Source organism: Capra hircus, chromosome 19, assembly GCF_001704415.2.
Source record: "Capra hircus breed San Clemente chromosome 19, ASM170441v1, whole genome shotgun sequence".
NCBI classification, from domain to species: Eukaryota; Metazoa; Chordata; class Mammalia; order Artiodactyla; family Bovidae; genus Capra; species Capra hircus.
The window spans coordinates 22,446,775-22,465,229 of NC_030826.1; the positions used below are offsets into that span (position 1 = coordinate 22,446,775).

At 47.1% G+C, this 18,455-nt stretch overlaps 1 protein-coding gene across 1 annotated transcript in view; it reads right to left on the minus strand.

The window, feature by feature from the left end:
- PITPNA (phosphatidylinositol transfer protein alpha) overlaps window positions 1-18,455 on the minus strand; it is a 35,646-nt gene that overhangs the window by 3,277 nt on the left and 13,914 nt on the right. The window contains exons 5-11 of the mRNA XM_018064390.1: window positions 15,521-15,528; window positions 14,370-14,444; window positions 12,625-12,708; window positions 11,364-11,441; window positions 11,095-11,205; window positions 9,955-10,077; window positions 231-299 (exon numbers count right to left, since the gene is read on the minus strand). Coding sequence (XP_017919879.1) covers window positions 255-299; window positions 9,955-10,077; window positions 11,095-11,205; window positions 11,364-11,441; window positions 12,625-12,708; window positions 14,370-14,444; window positions 15,521-15,528 — 524 coding nt within the window. The 3' untranslated portion in view covers window positions 231-254. The remainder of the gene's footprint in view (window positions 1-230; window positions 300-9,954; window positions 10,078-11,094; window positions 11,206-11,363; window positions 11,442-12,624; window positions 12,709-14,369; window positions 14,445-15,520; window positions 15,529-18,455) is intronic.

Consider the following 18,455-nt stretch of genomic DNA (forward strand, 5'->3'; position numbering starts at 1 on the left):
CCCCAGCCCCACGTCCCACCACCCTGCCTGTCTCTAGTGGATTTGTATCCAGTCGCATGGATCCCTGAAATGTCTTGAAAGCCATCATCTCCTTCAGTGGAAGCCCGAGAGCTCTCCAGCACCACAACCATCATTACGACTAGAGGGCAGGATGAGCAAAGAGGCGAAGACCCAGACTGATGACTGATTTTGGCGTCTGTGATGCGCTCAGTGAGAAACTTGGTACATACGGTGCAGGAGGGGGAGGAGTGGCTTTAGTCATCTGCCGTCATGCCTTTCACTGGGTCCTTTTGTCTCATCTGCAACAGAAGAAAACAGGAGAAATGGGAGGTGTCTGCTGCTGCTGGAACTCCACCACAGGCACAAATTCCTCCTTCTCCTCAAGCCTGCCAGCGGATAGTAGAGCATGTATTTTGCGCACAAAGCAAATCGGAAGAATTGAATTCTGCGTACACAGGGCCAATGCCACACAGTTTACAGCTCTGTCACTGGTCCCACCACCCATGATTTCTAGTTCTCTCCCCTGCGTCTCAGTGTTGGGGTTTAGTTCTTAGGCTCCTCTCTTTCACTCATTCAACAAATATTTATGAAGCATCTTTTTTTTGGCAAGGCACAGATCCCAGCCTGAAGATTCAGCCATGAACCAAAACAGACCAAGTTTCTTCTCAGGGAGCTTACATTCTGGGACAAAGTAAGGGGAGGACAGAGAAACTAATCCACGTCAGATGGGGCTACAGGTTGCTGGGGTGGAGAATGGCTCTGGGGAGGTGCTGTTTTATGAGATGCCTGGGGAAGGCCTCTCTGATAAGTGACGTCAGAGACCTGAAGGAAGTGAGGCAGGAAATCCTGTGGGTACTGGGGCGGCGGCAGGGAACATTTCAGGCAGAGGGAACCGCAATTCCCTTTCCCGGGCTCTGCTTAGAGGCTTCGCCTGGGACTTGCACGTTTCCAGGGCGGGTGTGTGTGTGTGTGTGCACGCGCGCGCGCAGGTTCCATCCCTGGTTGGGGAGAACCCCACATGCTGTGTGACATGGCAAAAAAAAAAAAAGCGGCTCTAGCCAGTCTGCCCAGTCAGCCAAGTGGGCAGAGGGATGGAGAGTGCAGGCAGCAGATCTCAGCTTGGCAGAAGTGCGAGGCTGCTGCAGAACAGGACAGGGTCTTCTCTGGGAGCACTGAGTGGTCCCTGTCCCCAGCACCTTTCAACAGCACTGGACACAACTTCTTGCTGGGAACACCGTGCGGGCGATTGCTATCAAATCCTTTCCAACTTGAAAACAGGTTCTAATTGCAGGATGTCTATAATATGTCTATTATAACTTCCCATCAGACATGTCTTCACTGTCCATGAATTTTCTGCACCAGGTTCAATCTTTACTCATTCAACAACTTTTGAGCCCCTCAGAGCATAAGCGCTGGAATCAGACTGCCTGGATCGCATTCTGGCTTCATCACTAAATTGTGACCTTGAACAAGTTACTTCACTGCTCTCTAAGCCTCAATTTCTGTAATAATAAAAACAGAGATAATAACAGACACTACATATGTCATGGGGTTGTAGTGAAGGTTAAGATATTCAGGGAGAGTACTTAGCACAGAGGAGTGCTTGGAACACTGTACCTGTTATCAGCCCTGTTATGTCTTTGTTCTGAATAGCATGGCAAACATGCCATGTGTGTGCGTAACACTCAAGAAGCTGCACGTTTAAGCTATAGCCTCCTCAATTGTGCTTTATTCACTAGACTTTCAGCCACATTATTCAGAGACTCTATCTCATCAGTAGTAGCTCTCCACTGGGAAACATCTTTGAATATACTTCCCGCCACAGTTCAAACCCATGACCACTGTTTACCGCGCCCACCCCCCCCCCCCAACTATTATAGATCATTGAGCCCACATGGAACCTGAACATGAGAAAAACATCCTCCTGGTCCTCCCCAGAGGTTCCGATAGTCACTCCCTACTGATAATGATTACTGTGATTATATCTAAGCTCGTAGCTCGGTCTTTCAGGCTAGAGTTTTCTCAAAATCTTTTTCTTTCCTTGGCTGTGCTGAGCCGCTTGTGAGATCTTAGTTCCTTCACCAGGGACTGAACCCGAAGCCACAGCAGTGACAATTCCTAGCTCCCTCTTGGAATGCCTCTTCCCTGTAGATTTTGCTCAAAAGTCACTTTCCTGAATGGTAGCTTTAAATTTGTATTGCTCCTATAACTTCAGTTATCCATAGTAATTAATATATTACTTTATAAGAGCTTAACAAACTCGATTCTTCTTGAGTCAAATTTTTTAAAAGACAGAAAGTTACCCTTGTGGTGTGAGGTTGGAATTGGAAGTATTTGTGTGAACATAATAGATCAGAGAGATTTAAAATCCCTCCTCCTACGAGGTCTGGGGTCAGCAGCACCCCAAGAGTGATGACCACACCCAGGTGAACAAAGGTAACTTCACCAGGACTGGACAAGAAGGACAGTCTGTGATCCTTTGGTCTGAAATACAGACGCTGGATCTAATCATGCAGAAGCACTGGGCTAACCCCAACTGAAACACCGTCTACAAGATGACTAGCCTATCACCTCCATGAATGTCAAGGTCATGGAACTCCTAGAAAACAGAGGCAGCGCCAGACTGAGACTAGAGGATGCTCTGGTGGATGCTGTCTTATCCTTTCCTTCGTATTCCTGTCATTTTCATTAAGTTTGAAACTCGTTCAGAAAACAACAAGAAAGAAACTCCTTCAAAATAATTACAAACCCCCCACCCCACCCCCCAAACCAAAACTGGGAATGTCCCTGGTGGTGCAGTGACTAGGACTCCATGCAGGGGACCTGGGTTCGATCCTTGGTCAGGAAGCTATATCCCACATGCCACAACTAAAGATCTGGAGTGCCCACAACTTAAGACCCAGCACAGTCAGCCAAATAAATTAATGTGAAAGAAGACAGAAATGGGCTCATTACATATCTGCTCACTAATGACCATTCATGTACATTTTCAATAATCAAAGAGACTAAGGTTTAGTATCATGGGAGCAAAGCTCTTTGGGTCTCAAGCAGATACCTATAGACCCTGAGAGCTCACTGCCTGACTTGAATTTACTAACGCAAAGCCAGGTCCTGTTCTCCTATTTCTTGAAATAAAATGCAACTTCCTATCAGGAAACACGATAGCTTCCTTTACTCTCAAAGACAAGGTCCCCCCACAGAGGGTGCACCGAAATAAAAATGCATTATTTCATTCTTATAATGAAATGTTCTACGAATGCCTATTTCCTGTTTCCTGGGGCCTAAAATGAGAGATTTTATCTAACGTTTGTAGTGTTCCTCGGATCAAGCCGTTACCGGCTATCTATGTACATACAGTTGAGGAACGTGAAAACAGAAGCTCCAGTCCTGGAGGGTTTCTTTTTAGCAGTGCTTTGCTCTAGGGAAAGAGGCCAGGGGTCGGAAGAAAGGGACTTTTATTCATCTACTTATTTTTATTTATTTATTTGGTCTTTTTTTTTTTTTTTTTCCATCTTTTGAAAATTGCTTTTCCTATAAGCATGAAATACACCTTTGACTTAAAGGAACTTGTAAAAGTATCAGTGTCAATTTCCTGGGTGTGATATCATACTATCATTTTGCAAGACGTAGTCACTGGAAGAAACAGATCTCCTCTCTCTATTATTTCTTACCACTGCATGTGAATCTCACAATCATCTCAAAATAAAAAGTTCAGTAAATTAAGCTAGAAGGAAATCTAAAAAGGAGGGGATATATGTACAGATAGCCGATTCACTCTGCTTACAGCAGAAACGAACACAACACTGTGAAGCAATTATACTCCAACAGAAATTAAGTGAAGACTTAAGCCAGTAAAAAAAAATCACTTATGACACTGAACAGTAACCACAAACCTGTTCTGAAAGCACACAAATACAAGGCAAATGTGGAAGTGTTCTTAGAACTTCTTTAGAAACCTCCTCTATAAACAGGTTCGGCCTTTTGGGGAAGAAATCTGGCAATAAGTAACAAGAATTTTAAATCCTCTAATTCTACTTGTAGGAATTTATTCTAAGTAAATAATCCTAATTATCCAAACAATGGAGTGCATAGAAATTTCTCATCATGGCATTATTTATAAACAATGAAAACCTGCAAACAACATGAGGGAAAATCCAGCACGGGCAAGCGAGTACAGAGAGAGACGTAGCTACTGTGAGAAACGTGTATGTGAAGGAACTTTTTTCCTGGTTTGAATGCTGTTATAATGTTTAGAGAAAGGTGAGAGGACCACCCAGGCTCGTACAGTACCATCAGACCTAAGTAAAAGTGTGTAAGAATTCTTAAAATGTTTACAGTGGTTGTTTTTAAATAGAGTACAAGTGATTTTTTTCTATTTTTTTAGTTTCCTGAAAACTGTTTAATGCTTATATATTATCTTAATATCAAAAAATTTAAATATTTATTAAAAAAAATAAAGCTGCTCCCCTATTTCAAGATGCTGGTCAATGTTCCAGGTGGTCTGCTCTGGGGTCAATCGCTGCTGGGCAGGGCGGAGGGAATTAAGACTCCAAGGACCGCATCAGCCTCAAGACAGGGATCCCTCGGCCTCAGAAGAACTAGCTCTGCCCTCTGCAGGCACTACGGGAATCTCAGATACAATCTTCCACAGCCCAGCACGTGAACGAGGCACTGAGTGTTTTAATCTGAAGACCCTTGTCTATCACAATCCCAAATGGGGAACTCTGGGATGTATTATCGTGCACTTCACTGCACAGGGATGTTTAGGTAATTGAAAGGTAACTGCTCCAGTGTTTAAGACTAAAAATCTAGAAGTAATGGTGACTCATCAGTCAAAAAGCCAGAGGATGGAGCAAGGGCCCTCTTCATCCATACTAAAGGGATGAGAAAGAGACAGGCACATTCAGACTCAAGCAAATGGAAAGGGAGATTGTCTACAGAGATGCTCAGAGACAAGCCTGCCAGGTGAGCCCACAGAGCAAAGAGTGCCACGAAGCCTCTGAGCTCCATCCCAAAGTACAGAGTCCAGAAAGAATGGACAACAGAGGGATCAGAGGAGCCAAAAGAGTTAGAGAGGAAGACCCACAGGGGAAGACGACAAAAATGCTGCGGGATCTTCAATCACGTGTTCTTTGCTGTTCTTCAGCAAATGTTCTAGAGAGTCCTGTAAACAGGGAAATGAAGTTTTTTGTTTTTTGTTTTTTGTTTTTTTTACAATTTTTAAGATGAATCCTCTTCTCCCCATCTCATTATCTCGAGTTAATGACCAAGGCCCAGGAGGTACCTGTTCTCTGAACTAGAAGGTATCCTTAACTTCTCTGCAAAGAACACCCGTGGCACAGATAGTCGAGAGGATGTCGTGACAGTGTGTGTCAGATGTCGGCTTACCACACGTGACAGGCACGTGGGAAGACCTCATAAATGTCAGCTTCTATTAATAATAAAGTATGTTACTGTGTGGGAATTCCCTGGCAGTCCAGTGGTTAGGACTTGGTACTCTCATTGCCACGGCCCTGGGTTCAATCCCTGGACAGGGAACTAAGATCCCGTAAGCCACAAAAAAGCAACTTATTGCAAATCAACTATATACTTCAATTAAAAAATATGGACAGATAGATATGTTTATGACTGCCATGTTCATAAGACAGGGGGTTCCCCATTACAGGAGGTGCTCAAGCACAAGCTAATGGGAAAGGGCAGAGAAGACTCAAGCACTGGCCACATAATTAGACTAAATGACCTTTAAGGTACTTTCTTCCACTTTTGAGATTATGAGTTTCTTAAGAGCAGGAGAGGAAGGAGGGGGACGGACAGCCACTGCTCCCCCACAGGCACTCATTTCCTGACATTTTTGTTTTTAGGGCAAAGGACTAATCTCTTGATCCCTTGCTTCTCAAATCCTTGAGCCTCATCCAAGAATGGCGGGTTCACCTCCCAGAGGACAAGAGTTATGGCAGGGGTGACTGTGGCCTTATAGTGACCTCTTGTAACTCACAAAACAACCCACCCACACCAGACTGCTATGCCTTGGTTTAAAGAATAACAGTCATAATTTCTATCACAAACTTGCAGTTAATCATGGCAGGCTGGATGCAGTACAAGCATTTACTGCTATTTCTCCCTCAAAGAGTAGCACGATGACAGTAAAGGAATTTAAATAAAAGAAAGAAAAAAAGATGGAAAGATGGAAAACTACAAAGACAACAAGAACAGAGGAGACAACAGCAGGTAAGAGGTGGAAACAGCATTCTGGAAGACGAAAGGAGGACGGAGGAGCGGTGACTGCAGAGCAGCAGGAGCTGCAGGTGAGGAGGGCAGCCCACAGGGAGCGGACCCACTACTGCCGCAGGTTCTCCAGAAGCTTGGGAACCGGCAGCACCAGGTGCCTCTACATGGAGGGGGTGCAGCTGGGTGAGAAATGGGGGACATTTTTGCAAGTGGAAATAAAGAAGAGTTTGGCTCTGGCGTGCCCTGATGTTCCCTCCCCTGGTTCTCAGTCTGCCCCCAGGACCTTTCCCTAGATCAGCTCCCAGAAGGCTGGCCTTGACCAGCCCCATGAAAAAAAAGGCTGGCGTGTCCTCTTGAAGCAAAATGAGTAGCCCAAGAAAAACAGACTCAGGAGCCGGAAGTGGGAAGCCCCAGTGGAACCATCTGACTACCCTTCAGTAAGCCCAGCCACTGATTCAGAACGTGGGTGAACTCCGAGAGATGGTGAGGGACAGGGAGGCCTGGCATGCTGAAGTCCTTGGGGTCGCAAAGAGCTGCACACAATGGAGCGACTGAACAGCAATAACAACTGATGCAGAGGGCTGCATCCACTTTTTGGAGCTTCACTCTTCACTGTGAATGGATAGCCCAGGACCCCCAGTCATCAGAGGGAAGCCCCTAAGAGGAAACACAAAGTCCAACGGGAAGAGGAGCTCAGTGGAAACGATGTTCAGGGGGAAGAGAGACCTCAAAACCAAATGCAAGAACCAAACCCCATACTTCAGAAAAGGAAAGTGATGCCAAGACCAGAACAAGCAGTGCTTAAGAATGTCTTCAATTCAACAGAGGAGACAAAGTTGACTTCAGAAAACCTCTCCTAGAAAGCACACAAATAAGGAGACAAAACATAAGAAAATTAGAAGGTTGATTCATGATGCTCAACTTCTAACAACAACAACAAAAAATTCCAGAAAGAGAACAAAGAGGACAGAGGGGAGAAAATGATGAAACAGGGGACACAGAAACATTTTCCAGAACTGAAGAGATCTTCAGATTAAAGTGTCTACCAAGTGGGAGCAAAATGAATGAGAATGAACCAACCTCAACTACTGACATTGTGGCAACCAGCCCAACCAGCCCAACCACCCACCCCGGTGAGACTCAAAGACACAACTTAATGATACAGACACAAAACTAAGCTAACAACAAGGGACGTGTTTACTAACCTCCTAAGAAAACCAGAAAATTATCCACGGAAGAAATGAAAATCAGAGATGACAGGGTTCATATGTATATATGTATATGTATGGCTGAGTCCCTTCACTGTTCACCTGAAGGGATCACAGTATGTATTAACTGGCTGTACCCCAATACTAGAGAAGGAAATGGCAACTCACTCCAGTATTTCTGCCTGGAAAATTCCATAGACAGAAGAGGCTGGCAGGATACAGTCTATGCAGTCGCAGAGTTGGACATGACTGAGCTAATGTATGTATACCCCAACACAGGAAGTTCAAAAATAAAAGGATTGCAAGGGGCTACTTCCAGAGGCGCAACCTTGGGGATGGGGCAGAAGAAGCCAGTGTCTTCCTCCTAAGTGTGGGATACTACCTGAGTGTCAAACCAATAAAAATGCTTGTGGGGTGATGGTACTGACTGCGGCGACCGTTTCACAAATGTCTGTTTATCTGCAAACTCCTTGAGATGGGCACATTAAACAGGTGCAGCCCTCTGTATGTCAGTCAGACCTCAGTAAAGTGGCTTTTTTTAAAAATGGAAAGAGGAAAAAAAAACTCTGAAAGTAAAACTTTGATAAAAATATTTTTAGAAAGAAGAAAAATAAGAAAGGAAAGCGACATGTGAGCCAGAAGTACAGTCAGCACAAAGGTCCCATGCAGTTGCGAACAGGGTCAGAACACGTCTCCCCCAGCGGTTTTGCTTTCTTTTCCACCACCAACTATTAAAAAAATTCCAGTTCCAAGGCGGGATTTCTGCATCTGCAGTTATCTTGGACAATACAGATCATCCAAACTTTTGGCACAATTATCCACAGAATGGAGAAACAAAGACGAGGGCTGGGGACTGAAAAAGAACTCTGTGAGGACGAGTGCCTGTGAGCTGTGGACCTAAGGGAGGCAGCTCAGCAGATTCCCCTGGACAGCCTGCCCAGCACCAGGAATTCAAATCCGACCCCAAGAGTTTTATACTCTTTATACCCCAAGAGTTTTTAAACATTGGCTGTTGGCCAACGTCTCCATGACCCTGGGGTATGCTGGCCGGCTTGGCAGCAATAGGCAACTGGCACTCAGACTAAAACCTCAGCGGCTCTGTCCCTGCTCCTCCATTTGGTAACCTGTTTCTTTTTTTTTCGGTCAGGACTCAGGTGACCACAAGATTCAAGGCTTCTCTCTTGCACTGTTAGAATCGCCAGAGCTCTGGACATTAAAACCTACCGCTTCCTGAAGATCTTTAGCAGAAGCAGGACTTGTGTCCAAAATCCTGCCACTTCCCTGGAACTGCAGCTGAATGAATAACTTAAACATCTGCCTTCAACAGGAACTCACTCAGCAAACCGCTGCAACCAGTGAGTCAGCCCGGAAGTGTCATCCTGGAGGGTAAAATCCATTCCCCACGGGGCTCCCCCTCTAAGGAAGAGCTCGTGGGCCCACTTTCCATCAAGACCAGCACAGTGAGTGGGAGCACCAGTGTAATGGGGGTAGCTTGGACCTGGGTCTGCGTCTCACCTGAGGGCCCGCTGGAGAGCCAGGCACGGCTGTGCAAAGGTCTGTCTGCCAGACACCAGGCTCCGTGCCAACCCTCCCAGGGCAAGGAGGGAGAGATGGATGGCAGTTCCTATGAAACAGAGCTTCCTGCCTTATTTTTAGCCCCGAGAGGCAGGAGGGAGACCCCAATGGCATTTAGAGGGAGGAGAAGCGGCCGAGTAACTGAGTGCTACGGCTCCTCCTCCCTTGACTGTGTCACCCTGGGCCCGGCCTTGAACTCTCAGTGCCTCTACCTCCTCACCTGAGTGTGGGTAACAGCGGCACCCCCTCACAGGGGTTGTGAGAACCACAGGAGATGGGCCGAGACCTGGAGAAGCCCTCCGAATGATGCCTCACACTGGTGGGTGCCTGAGTGCTATTTACTAACAGTCTCCTCAAAGGGAGTCTTGCAGGCAAGCAGCCCCAAATTCCTCAAAGGAGCAAGAGGGGTGCTAGGTCTTCAGGCTCCCATGGAGCAGCAGGTAGCTCTCCTTCTGGGAACCATGCCAAGCCAGAAAAAAAAAAAAAAGGTGGGGGCAAAGGCTCCAAACTCTAAAATAGCTCCAACACCGTTAAAAAGGGGTTGTGGTGTGCATTCCACCGCTGTCCTCTGTGGGCTCCGTGCGTGCTATTCGTGACCAGCCCAGCCTGCCTCCGCCTCCCGGGGCCACCTCCGCCTCTGCAGCCCAGCACGGCTCCCCCACGCGGCTCTGGAGGGCCGTTGCGGCAACTGTGTTACTCACTTGGCGCTCAGCACAGCCCGCCATATCTGTCTCTCTGGATATGCCAAGACCTCGACTAGACTGCAAGTTCAAGAGCACAGGCTGCTTTCTTCCTTGTAGTTCCCATATCGCCTGGCATTAGACCTTACCCACAGTGGACGCTGACATGCTCCTAGAACCACAGGACGGTGCCCTCAGTGAGCTGCCCAGCACGACAGTCTCCTAGCGGACAGCCCCGGAGTCTCCTCGGGCCTCCCACGTACCTCATCCAGCTGTCTCTTCGTCTCGTCTTCCATCCTTCGAATGTCATCCATCGTCAGGTCGACCCACTTGTCCAGCCAACAGAACAGCTGCCGGTGGAAGTTTGTAAACAGACGCCTCTCTTGCTATAAAAAGGAGGGACCCAAGTTAGAACCAGAAGGTGTGGGCCGCTGTGGCAGCCCTCTTGCCCACACCCTCCATGCCAGCACCCACACTGTACTGGGAATGTTGGGGGAGGAGTTGTAGGTACTCCACTGGCTGATCTGGATCGGTCCTCCAATCCCTCAGATCAGTGACCCTTGCCTCCACATTTCTGATGGGTATGGCCTCAAGTCAAGCCCCCGGGGAGAGGGTGGTGCCTAGCTTGCCCCAAGACAAGGCAAGCGCCTTGTCAGGCCAAGACAGGCAATCCATGAGCCAAGATCCCCAAATGACTGTGCCAAGTTTCCTCCTTGTCTCCGGAGCCTGAAGATCAGGTTAAAACTGACCAGCAGCAGGAGGATTCCCTGGCAGTCCAGTGGTTAGGACTCTGTGCTTCAACTGCCAAGGGCTTGGGTTCGATCCCTGGTCAGGGAACTAAGATCACGCGTGCTGCGTGGCATGGCCAAAAATAAGTAAATAAAACTGGCCAGCAGCTATGAAATGTTGCTCAATTTTACCAGACTCTCACACAGCAGAGAGAAGGATATAGAAACTTCTTAGGTGCCACTGGGGCAAGTTACTCAGTTTTCCTGGGTCTCCCATTTACACATGTTATTACTTTTGTCTGATACTCTCTTGCTAAAAAAAAAAGGGGGAAAAAAAAAAGCCTTAGATTTGTCTAGTTCAGTAATTCAGGGTACTGGAGAATTTGGTCCATAGTACTTTTTGCCTTTTGATGTCAAGCAAAGATCCTGAGTTTTATTTGCCATTTAATCATAACAAGCCCCCTCCTATTTCCTTCTTTTGCATGTGGTTCCCCTGGATGAACAGCGTTAATCTTTAAGAGTCTGGTGCAAGGGGAAGTGGGGGTCTGGGAAATCAGACCTAAACATCCTGATGCTGGCCAACCTAGGATACAAGCCACATGGGTTGTATGATCTTCTCTTGGGCAAAACACCCCCCACCAACACACTGGAAGGCCTCCCACCCTGGCCACTTACCTTATGTATAAAGTTTTCCACTTTGTTCTGCAGGCCCCACCACTTGAACTTGACAGTAACCAGTTTGTATGCACACATGTATGGGCAGTCTTTCTGATTTACAAGTTCTTGCTGTATTAGAAACACACCCACAGGCAGACAGGTAACTAAGACAGCTGACCTCTGGCTCTCCCTTGCGCCCCCCGCCCTCTCCCAGTTCCCCACCTCCAGGAGGGAGGCCCAACCACACTGGCCCTAGCACCCCCTGGTGGTAAGAGTGTGAACTGCACCTTCCAATTGGGGCCCAAGGGTCCTCGGCCTGTTTTGATAGATTTAAATTTTGCTGGGTCCTCTTCTGCCTTGTAATCCTGTTAAGAAGTTGGGGGAGGGGGTGGGTCGAGAAGAGAGAAAGAGATCAGATTTTCCACCACAGTACAGTTCATACCATTCTTGATGCTTCTGGCACAAAGAAAACATGGGAAAGTCTATAAACAAGATATAGAACTGTTTACATTTGCCTCTGAGGAGAGCTCTCTGTGATTTTGTCTGCCAGGGCTTGTTTTCAGTTTTACCAGACTGTGTGAGCAGGCCTGGATTTTCACTGTTTAAGATGGGGATTTGAAACCTGGAGTGAACATCCAGAGCACCAGGGAAGGTGTTTTCAAAACACAGTTGACCCTTGAGCAACGCAGGGTAATTTCAAAAAACAGGTAATTCTAAAACAGCAGCTGGAGCTGAGAGCAACCAGCCAGTTGTTTCTGAAATCTTCCAGTCCCACCTCTCTCTGGCTTGTTCTGTTTTTGTTTTTAAACTGCCTTGTTTTAATAAAATCATTATTGGAAATGTTTAATGTATTGACTTTATCCTCTTGTGTACTACTGTCTATCTCCCTTCACTGATTTAAATTGCAGTCAATGCTGTGTGTTAATTAACAGTAATACAAGTTTACTCTTGGGCTGTTTCTCTGCATTAACTAATGTGGGCAAGGGAAAAACCAAACTCCTTATAGTATCTACTTATCAAAAATAACAAAGATATCCAATCACATGCATACACATACAGTGGTAAAGCATCTTCCAAAGTGAAGGAGATTATTTATTAAACCTTCCCTACCTCTGCTTCTCTCCACTCGCATGAAACAACCAGAATCGACAAAATACTCAAAGGGCCATACTCTGGGCTAGTGTTTCTGTCTGAGAAACATCTGGGGATGTTCAGTGTGAGGTATACAGATGCACTTAGGATCTATTCACGTTGCTATATATGTTATACTTCAATGAAAAGTTTTTGTTTTTTTGTTTTTAAATCCACTCATCTTTTGAGGATAGGAGTGGGGATATTAGGCCAAGAAGCACAAGACTGTGTATCTGGGCCACTATTTGCCTGGTGGTATCCCCAAGTCAAGATAAGGTGATTCTTAACACTCATTTAGAAAATAAAATTCTCAAGAGAGAACTTCCCTTTGACTCAAGCTGGTACGATTCCTTGGTTTCTCTGACATAAGTGACTTCTGCATCTCAGAGGCCACCCATACAGCTGAATAGTCCCTACCTTGCTAAGCACTTGGCTTCGATCTGCAATGTCTATGTACACGACTTCCACATGTTTCCACGCCTCAGGCTCCAATTTATGAACCTGCAGGAACAAGGGTGACCACTCATTATGCACAGTTTAATAGCTACCACAGCCTTTACCCAGAATGGACATCTAACAGCAGCTGTTCCCATAGCCATAGTCATGAGATTCCTACCAGTACATACAAAACTATCCAAAGGAGTGGGAGGGTGAACGAATTTTAAGTGGACATACATTTGAGAACTAATGCTCTGATTTTTCAAGCTAAATATGACTGCAGCAGCCCAAGACACTCTCCAGGCTCCCCTAGCACCTTCTTTATTTCCCTATGTTCCCCTTTTATAAAGACTGCATATTCCTCTTGTGAGGATGCTGCCTGCTTAGCCATATACTGCTTATTTTGATGCTCTTAAAAATTATTAATAACTAACTTGGAACTTCCCTGTGGGCCAGTGGTTAAGACTTTGCCTTGCAATCCAGGGAGCTAGTATCCCTCATACCTTATGGCCAAAAAACCAGAACATAAAAAACAACAGAAGCAATACTGTAACAAATTCAAGGAAGACTTCAAAAATGGTCCACATTAAAAAGAAAGTAAAATATCTTAAAAAAAGATAAAAATTAACTAACTCAAAGAGGTGGCATGAGATACCAAATTCTGATACAAGTTCAAAGGGTACAAAAGGATATGATAAAAAGTAACTCTTTCTCTTGCATGTCTCTCAGTCAGCTCCCAGGCACCACCACTGTAGAGATTTTCTTTTAATACAGAAGGTAGCACATATTTTACATCCTTTTTTTCCCCCACTGAACAATATCTCTTGAAGACTGTTCCCTATGGGCTCTTTTTAACGGCTGCATAATAAACGGCTACATGGTTGCACAATGTTTAACAGGATCCCACTGGTGGGCTCTTATGTTGTTTTTAACCCTTGGCTACACCAAGAATGGCTCAGTTGTAAAGAATCCCCCTGACAATGCAGGAGATTTCGGTTTGATCCCTGGGCTGGGAAGAGTCCCTGGAGGACGAAATGGCAACCCACTCCAATATTCTTGCCTGGGATATCCCACGAACAGAGGAGCCTGGCAGGCTACAGTCTGTGGAGTCACAAAAGAGTTGGACATGATGTAGTGACTAAACACCAAGAATGCAGCGATGAATCTCCCTGTATATTGTTATTTCACATATATGAAAACATAACTATAGTATAAATTCCTAGGTGTGGAATTGCTGGAGTAAGGGACAGGTATATTTTAAATCTGAGGAGTTACTGGCAAATTGTGCTCTACAGAGGCTGTAATTTTGATAGGCTTTTTATCAGGGATGTGGGGGGGCACTGCACAACGTGGCTTGTGGGATCTTAGTTCCCTGACCAAGGATTGAACTCAGGCCCAGGCAGTGAAAGTGCCGAGTCCTAACCACTTGGTGGTCAGGGGATTCGCTTATTTTGATGTTATAAAACTACAGCTCTTCTGTACCAGGAGTTGCATTTTAGACCAATCCCAGCACTAGCAGAAGGTCCTTGAAAGCATCTTGGAGATCATATTTCTCAGAGTAGAGACAGAGCAATCCCATGCTGGTAGGACAGATCTAGGCACAGGCTGCGAGCTTCCTGGCCAAGAAAAAGGAGACCACGGTGAAGACCCTTTGGCAGGGATAGAGTCTCAGCACCCTGTCCTGAGGCCTGGAGCCCTCGGGGGGCTTGGGAAGTGCTACTTACGTTCTCCAGGGTCCCAAGATCGGGCTTGTGCCAGGTTTCAATTTTAATCAGAAAGTCTTCTTTCATGTACTCGTTCTGTGGGAGGTGGAGAGGACACCTGCAGCCACTTGGCTCACAGCTGCAGAGCAGCCACCCCTCGCCACCCGCTCAGGGCAGGCAGGGACCCCAGCCTCTGCCTTGTCCTGACAGCTCACTGTACCAGGAGCCCGCAGTACGCCAGGCGCACGGCACCTCACTCAGTCCTCACCCCAGCCTGTGAGGACCCTCACCTCACATCCGAGCAAAGTGAGGTTCCGAGCGGACTTCCCAAGGCCACAGAGATAACCACAGACCTGGGCCTCAAACTCAGTTCTGTCTGACTTCAAAGTGCATGTGCTTAACCCACGTATCTCTGCCATGCAGCTCATGCGCAGGGTGTGCAGGCTGGCTGGCAGCGTGGGGAGAGCACGGGAAGACTTCCTGGCTGTCCAAGCGTGCTGCCCCCCTCCCTCCGCCACCAGCCAGCCTTCTGCTGAGCCCTGAAGTTCTCAGCCGTTTAAGCCTTCATACCTAATCACCATCTTCTTCCCTTAGTGCTTTTTAAAACCTGGAACTACTTAAAGGAAGAACATGTTAACCCCCTACCTCCTCAGTGGGAATCGGGCTCCCCGACACTTCCTGTGTTTCCCTAGACGAGGATGCTACAGGGAGGACAGGAGGGGGCACTGACAGAGGGGCTGGGCAAGGAGAAGAAACCAGGCTGATGCTACAGTTCTGCCTAGCGCCAGTGCTCACTGGGTCAACAGATGCCCAAATGGGAACGCCCTGATCGGGTCAGCGGCACTGGAGTTTCCTGTAAAGCCTTGAGGCCAGGCCCGGGGCAAGCAGGGGAGAGCCATGCGTCACTCTGTACGTGGGAGACCTGGGGCTGGGACTCCACGGTCCTGACTACTGCAGCACCTACAAAGCCACCTGCCAAAGCAGCTTCAAGCAGGAGGGGACGGTGCCAGTTAACAAGCTCCTCATCAGGACCGAAAGGATGAAGCCTCAAAAGCCCCAAACGTCACCCAGGACAAAGACAGGAATATCCAGGAGGCCCCAGGGCAGCTCCATTTTTCTTTCTCCTTTCCTTATAAATCATCTACAGTCCCAATGCCCCTGAAAATACTTACTGTGATAACTGCTCCACAGCAAAGACATGGAAAGAAGAGAGAAAAAGATTAATGAAGATGAATAAAATATCCACCCCTCACCCTGGGACCATGGAAGCAAAAACTTTTCCACTCCCTGGGGCTTATGCCACGGTCACCCTCCAAATCCCAGCAAGTGCATTTGGGACCTCAAATGCACCAACCTCCGAGTTTTACTCATACACAAGTCCCCGAAGGCTAAATATGGGATTTCACTAAAGAGATGCCACTATTGGCTCCTCGGGACCATTCCCGGCTGGGCAAGGACAAGGAGCAGCCCTGATGAGCTAAAGCACTGAGATCCACGGCTCTGCTGTCAGACCATTCCCTGCTGTCCCCCTCCTCCCGCCCGCCCCCTGCTTCCAGGGGTACAGGGCAGGGCCCTGTAGGCCAGGCACTGTCTATCTGCCCTCTGCATCCTTCCTGTCACGGTAACCAAACCTCTCACCTGCCACACTCCTGCTCATTGTAATGAGACCCCCTCGGAAAGCACCATTCAATTATTTATCAGAGAAAATGACGGCAGCTCTAATGTCACTGGGGAACGGACTTGCTCTCCTCCTGACCGCAGCTCAGATCATTCTGTACTCTCTGAATTTAGGAGTTGGTGCAATTTCGGACAGATGCCACCACTGCCCCCTCTGACGGCACACGGGGCTAATAGTCAAGCTCCCTGACTCCAAAACTGAAACTAAGGTTACCTCTGAGACTGAAATGAGGACAAGTTGAAATATAAGGGATAAGATCCACCTCCTATGGAAACAACCCAAGAATAACCGACAAGGACCAGGTGTATAGCACAGGGAATGTTACTCAATATTCTGTAATAACACGCGGGAAAAGAATCAGAACAAGAAACAGTATCTGTAGATGTACAACAGAATCATTATGCTGTACATATACCTGAAACTAACACAGCACTGTAAACCAGCTACACTCCAGTAAAATCAATAAGGGGAAAACTGTTTAAAAAGGAAGGAGAGAAAGAAAAAGAAACAACCCAAGAGACGATCTCAGTAACCTCCCTGAATCCAACGGAAGTTACTTGGAAGAAAGCAACAGATCAAGATGATAACTAAACGGCTTATTGAAATAACTGCCCTGTTATTCGTTTTAAAAAAAGGAAATGATGGGTGTAATATCCATCAAGGGTTAGTCCAAAGAGGCCAGCTTGGCAGCAGTTCTCTGGCGCCGTACGAGGCCTGTCTAGCAGCCCCACCCTGAATGTCAGGTTGGCCTGGTCTGATGACACACATCACCAGGGTTCTCCAACAAACCACCCGATTCTGAGTCTATGCTCCCTGAGCAGCCTTCTCCTCGTCTGGCCTCTGCCGGGATGGAATGTGCTGATCAACAGACATGAGGGTCTGATCACTTAAGCAAGTGGATGGTGTTCTCCACTACACGCTGGAATTTGGTTTCCCAAGTAGATGAGCCCACAAGGAAAGAAAGTCCTACTTGGCAAACAGGAATATCTGGTTTCATTAGCCATTCTGTATTTCAGTGTAACTTAATATTTTGGCATTTTGGGGAGGGCAGGGGTGGGGGATGTCTTTGGATATCAGCTCTTTCTAGGATCCTGAGAAGCAGATCCACTCAGTTCTGACAAATTGTGAATGTACAAGGGTGATGACCCCCCTTAATGGCCTTTCATGCTAACGTGGGTGAACAGACAATCCTCCCTAATCTTTTCCATCCTCCCTGCTTCCAAACACCTCTGCACTCAGACAGTTCTCTTTTCTTCAAACTCCAACCCTAGGTAGTCTGGAAGAGCCTCAGGAAACCCTCTGCAGTTGGAAAACAGGGCTCTCCAATGAGACTAGTAAGGTCCTTCCCGTGCTTCCAAGGCAAGGGGCACAGGTTCAACCCTAAGACAGGGAACTAAGATCCCACATGCTCTGTGGTGTAGCAAAAAACAAAACAAAGCAGAAATTCTCCCAAAACTATGGCTTTATTGAGACTGTATTCAGACAGGGTTAAGGCTGGAGGGAGAGGCAGGAGGAGAAACATTCATTTCCCTCTCCCTACTTTCCTTCCTTTTCTCACGGAGCGCTTCATGAATCTGCGTGTCACTTGCACAGGGGTCATGCTAAACTCAGAATCATTCCGGTTTCAGTTGCTGTGCTGCTGAAAGCAAGTGTCTCTTCCTGCTATCATTCACAGGCCCCGGCCCATCTTACCCTCTCCTCACGTCCCAACTCATGAGCATCGGGGGATAAGACATAGAGAGAAATAAGGGTAAGAGGACAGAAAGAGCTGAGAACAAGCAGAATATTGCAAATCCATCTTCCTTCTACTCAGAACAAGGTCAGAACCTTCCAAAAGGCATGTGGAATCTCGCTCCATGCTCCGTTACCCCTCTCACTTCAAACTCTGATCTGCTTAGGCCAGCCTAAGAGTTCTGAACTAATAATCTTTCTCCCACCAGTCCCCAGCAGGAACTGGACACAGCCTTCCTTGTTCAGAGCTCTTTTTAAAAGACCCATGTCTAACTGAACAGATCTAAGATTCAAGCCACTCACAGTGCATGATGGTGGGTTCTGAATGTAAAGTCAGCACCCACTGAAGAAGCCAACCTCCCCTCCCTCACTCCCTGCCTCTCCTCTCCATGGGGTATTTAGAAATTGGTTTTCTTCTTTTGGCCACGGATCAGAACAAGATGCTAATGAACATAAGGCGTCTAGAAAAATGCGCCTGTCAGCCGTAGCTCACTCTCCCCAGAACTACAGAGGACAGCAGCGGCTCAGCGGGCACAAGCTGTGAACCCAGAACCCCGCCCCAGGCACACAGCAGTCCACACTGCCCACTTGCCTCCTTTATGCCAAGCTGGCCAAGGTTCTTATGACGCATGCTCAGTGCAACTCTCTGAGACATCAGGAAAATTCACCCTTGGCCCCAGGCCAGACGCACGCAGCCA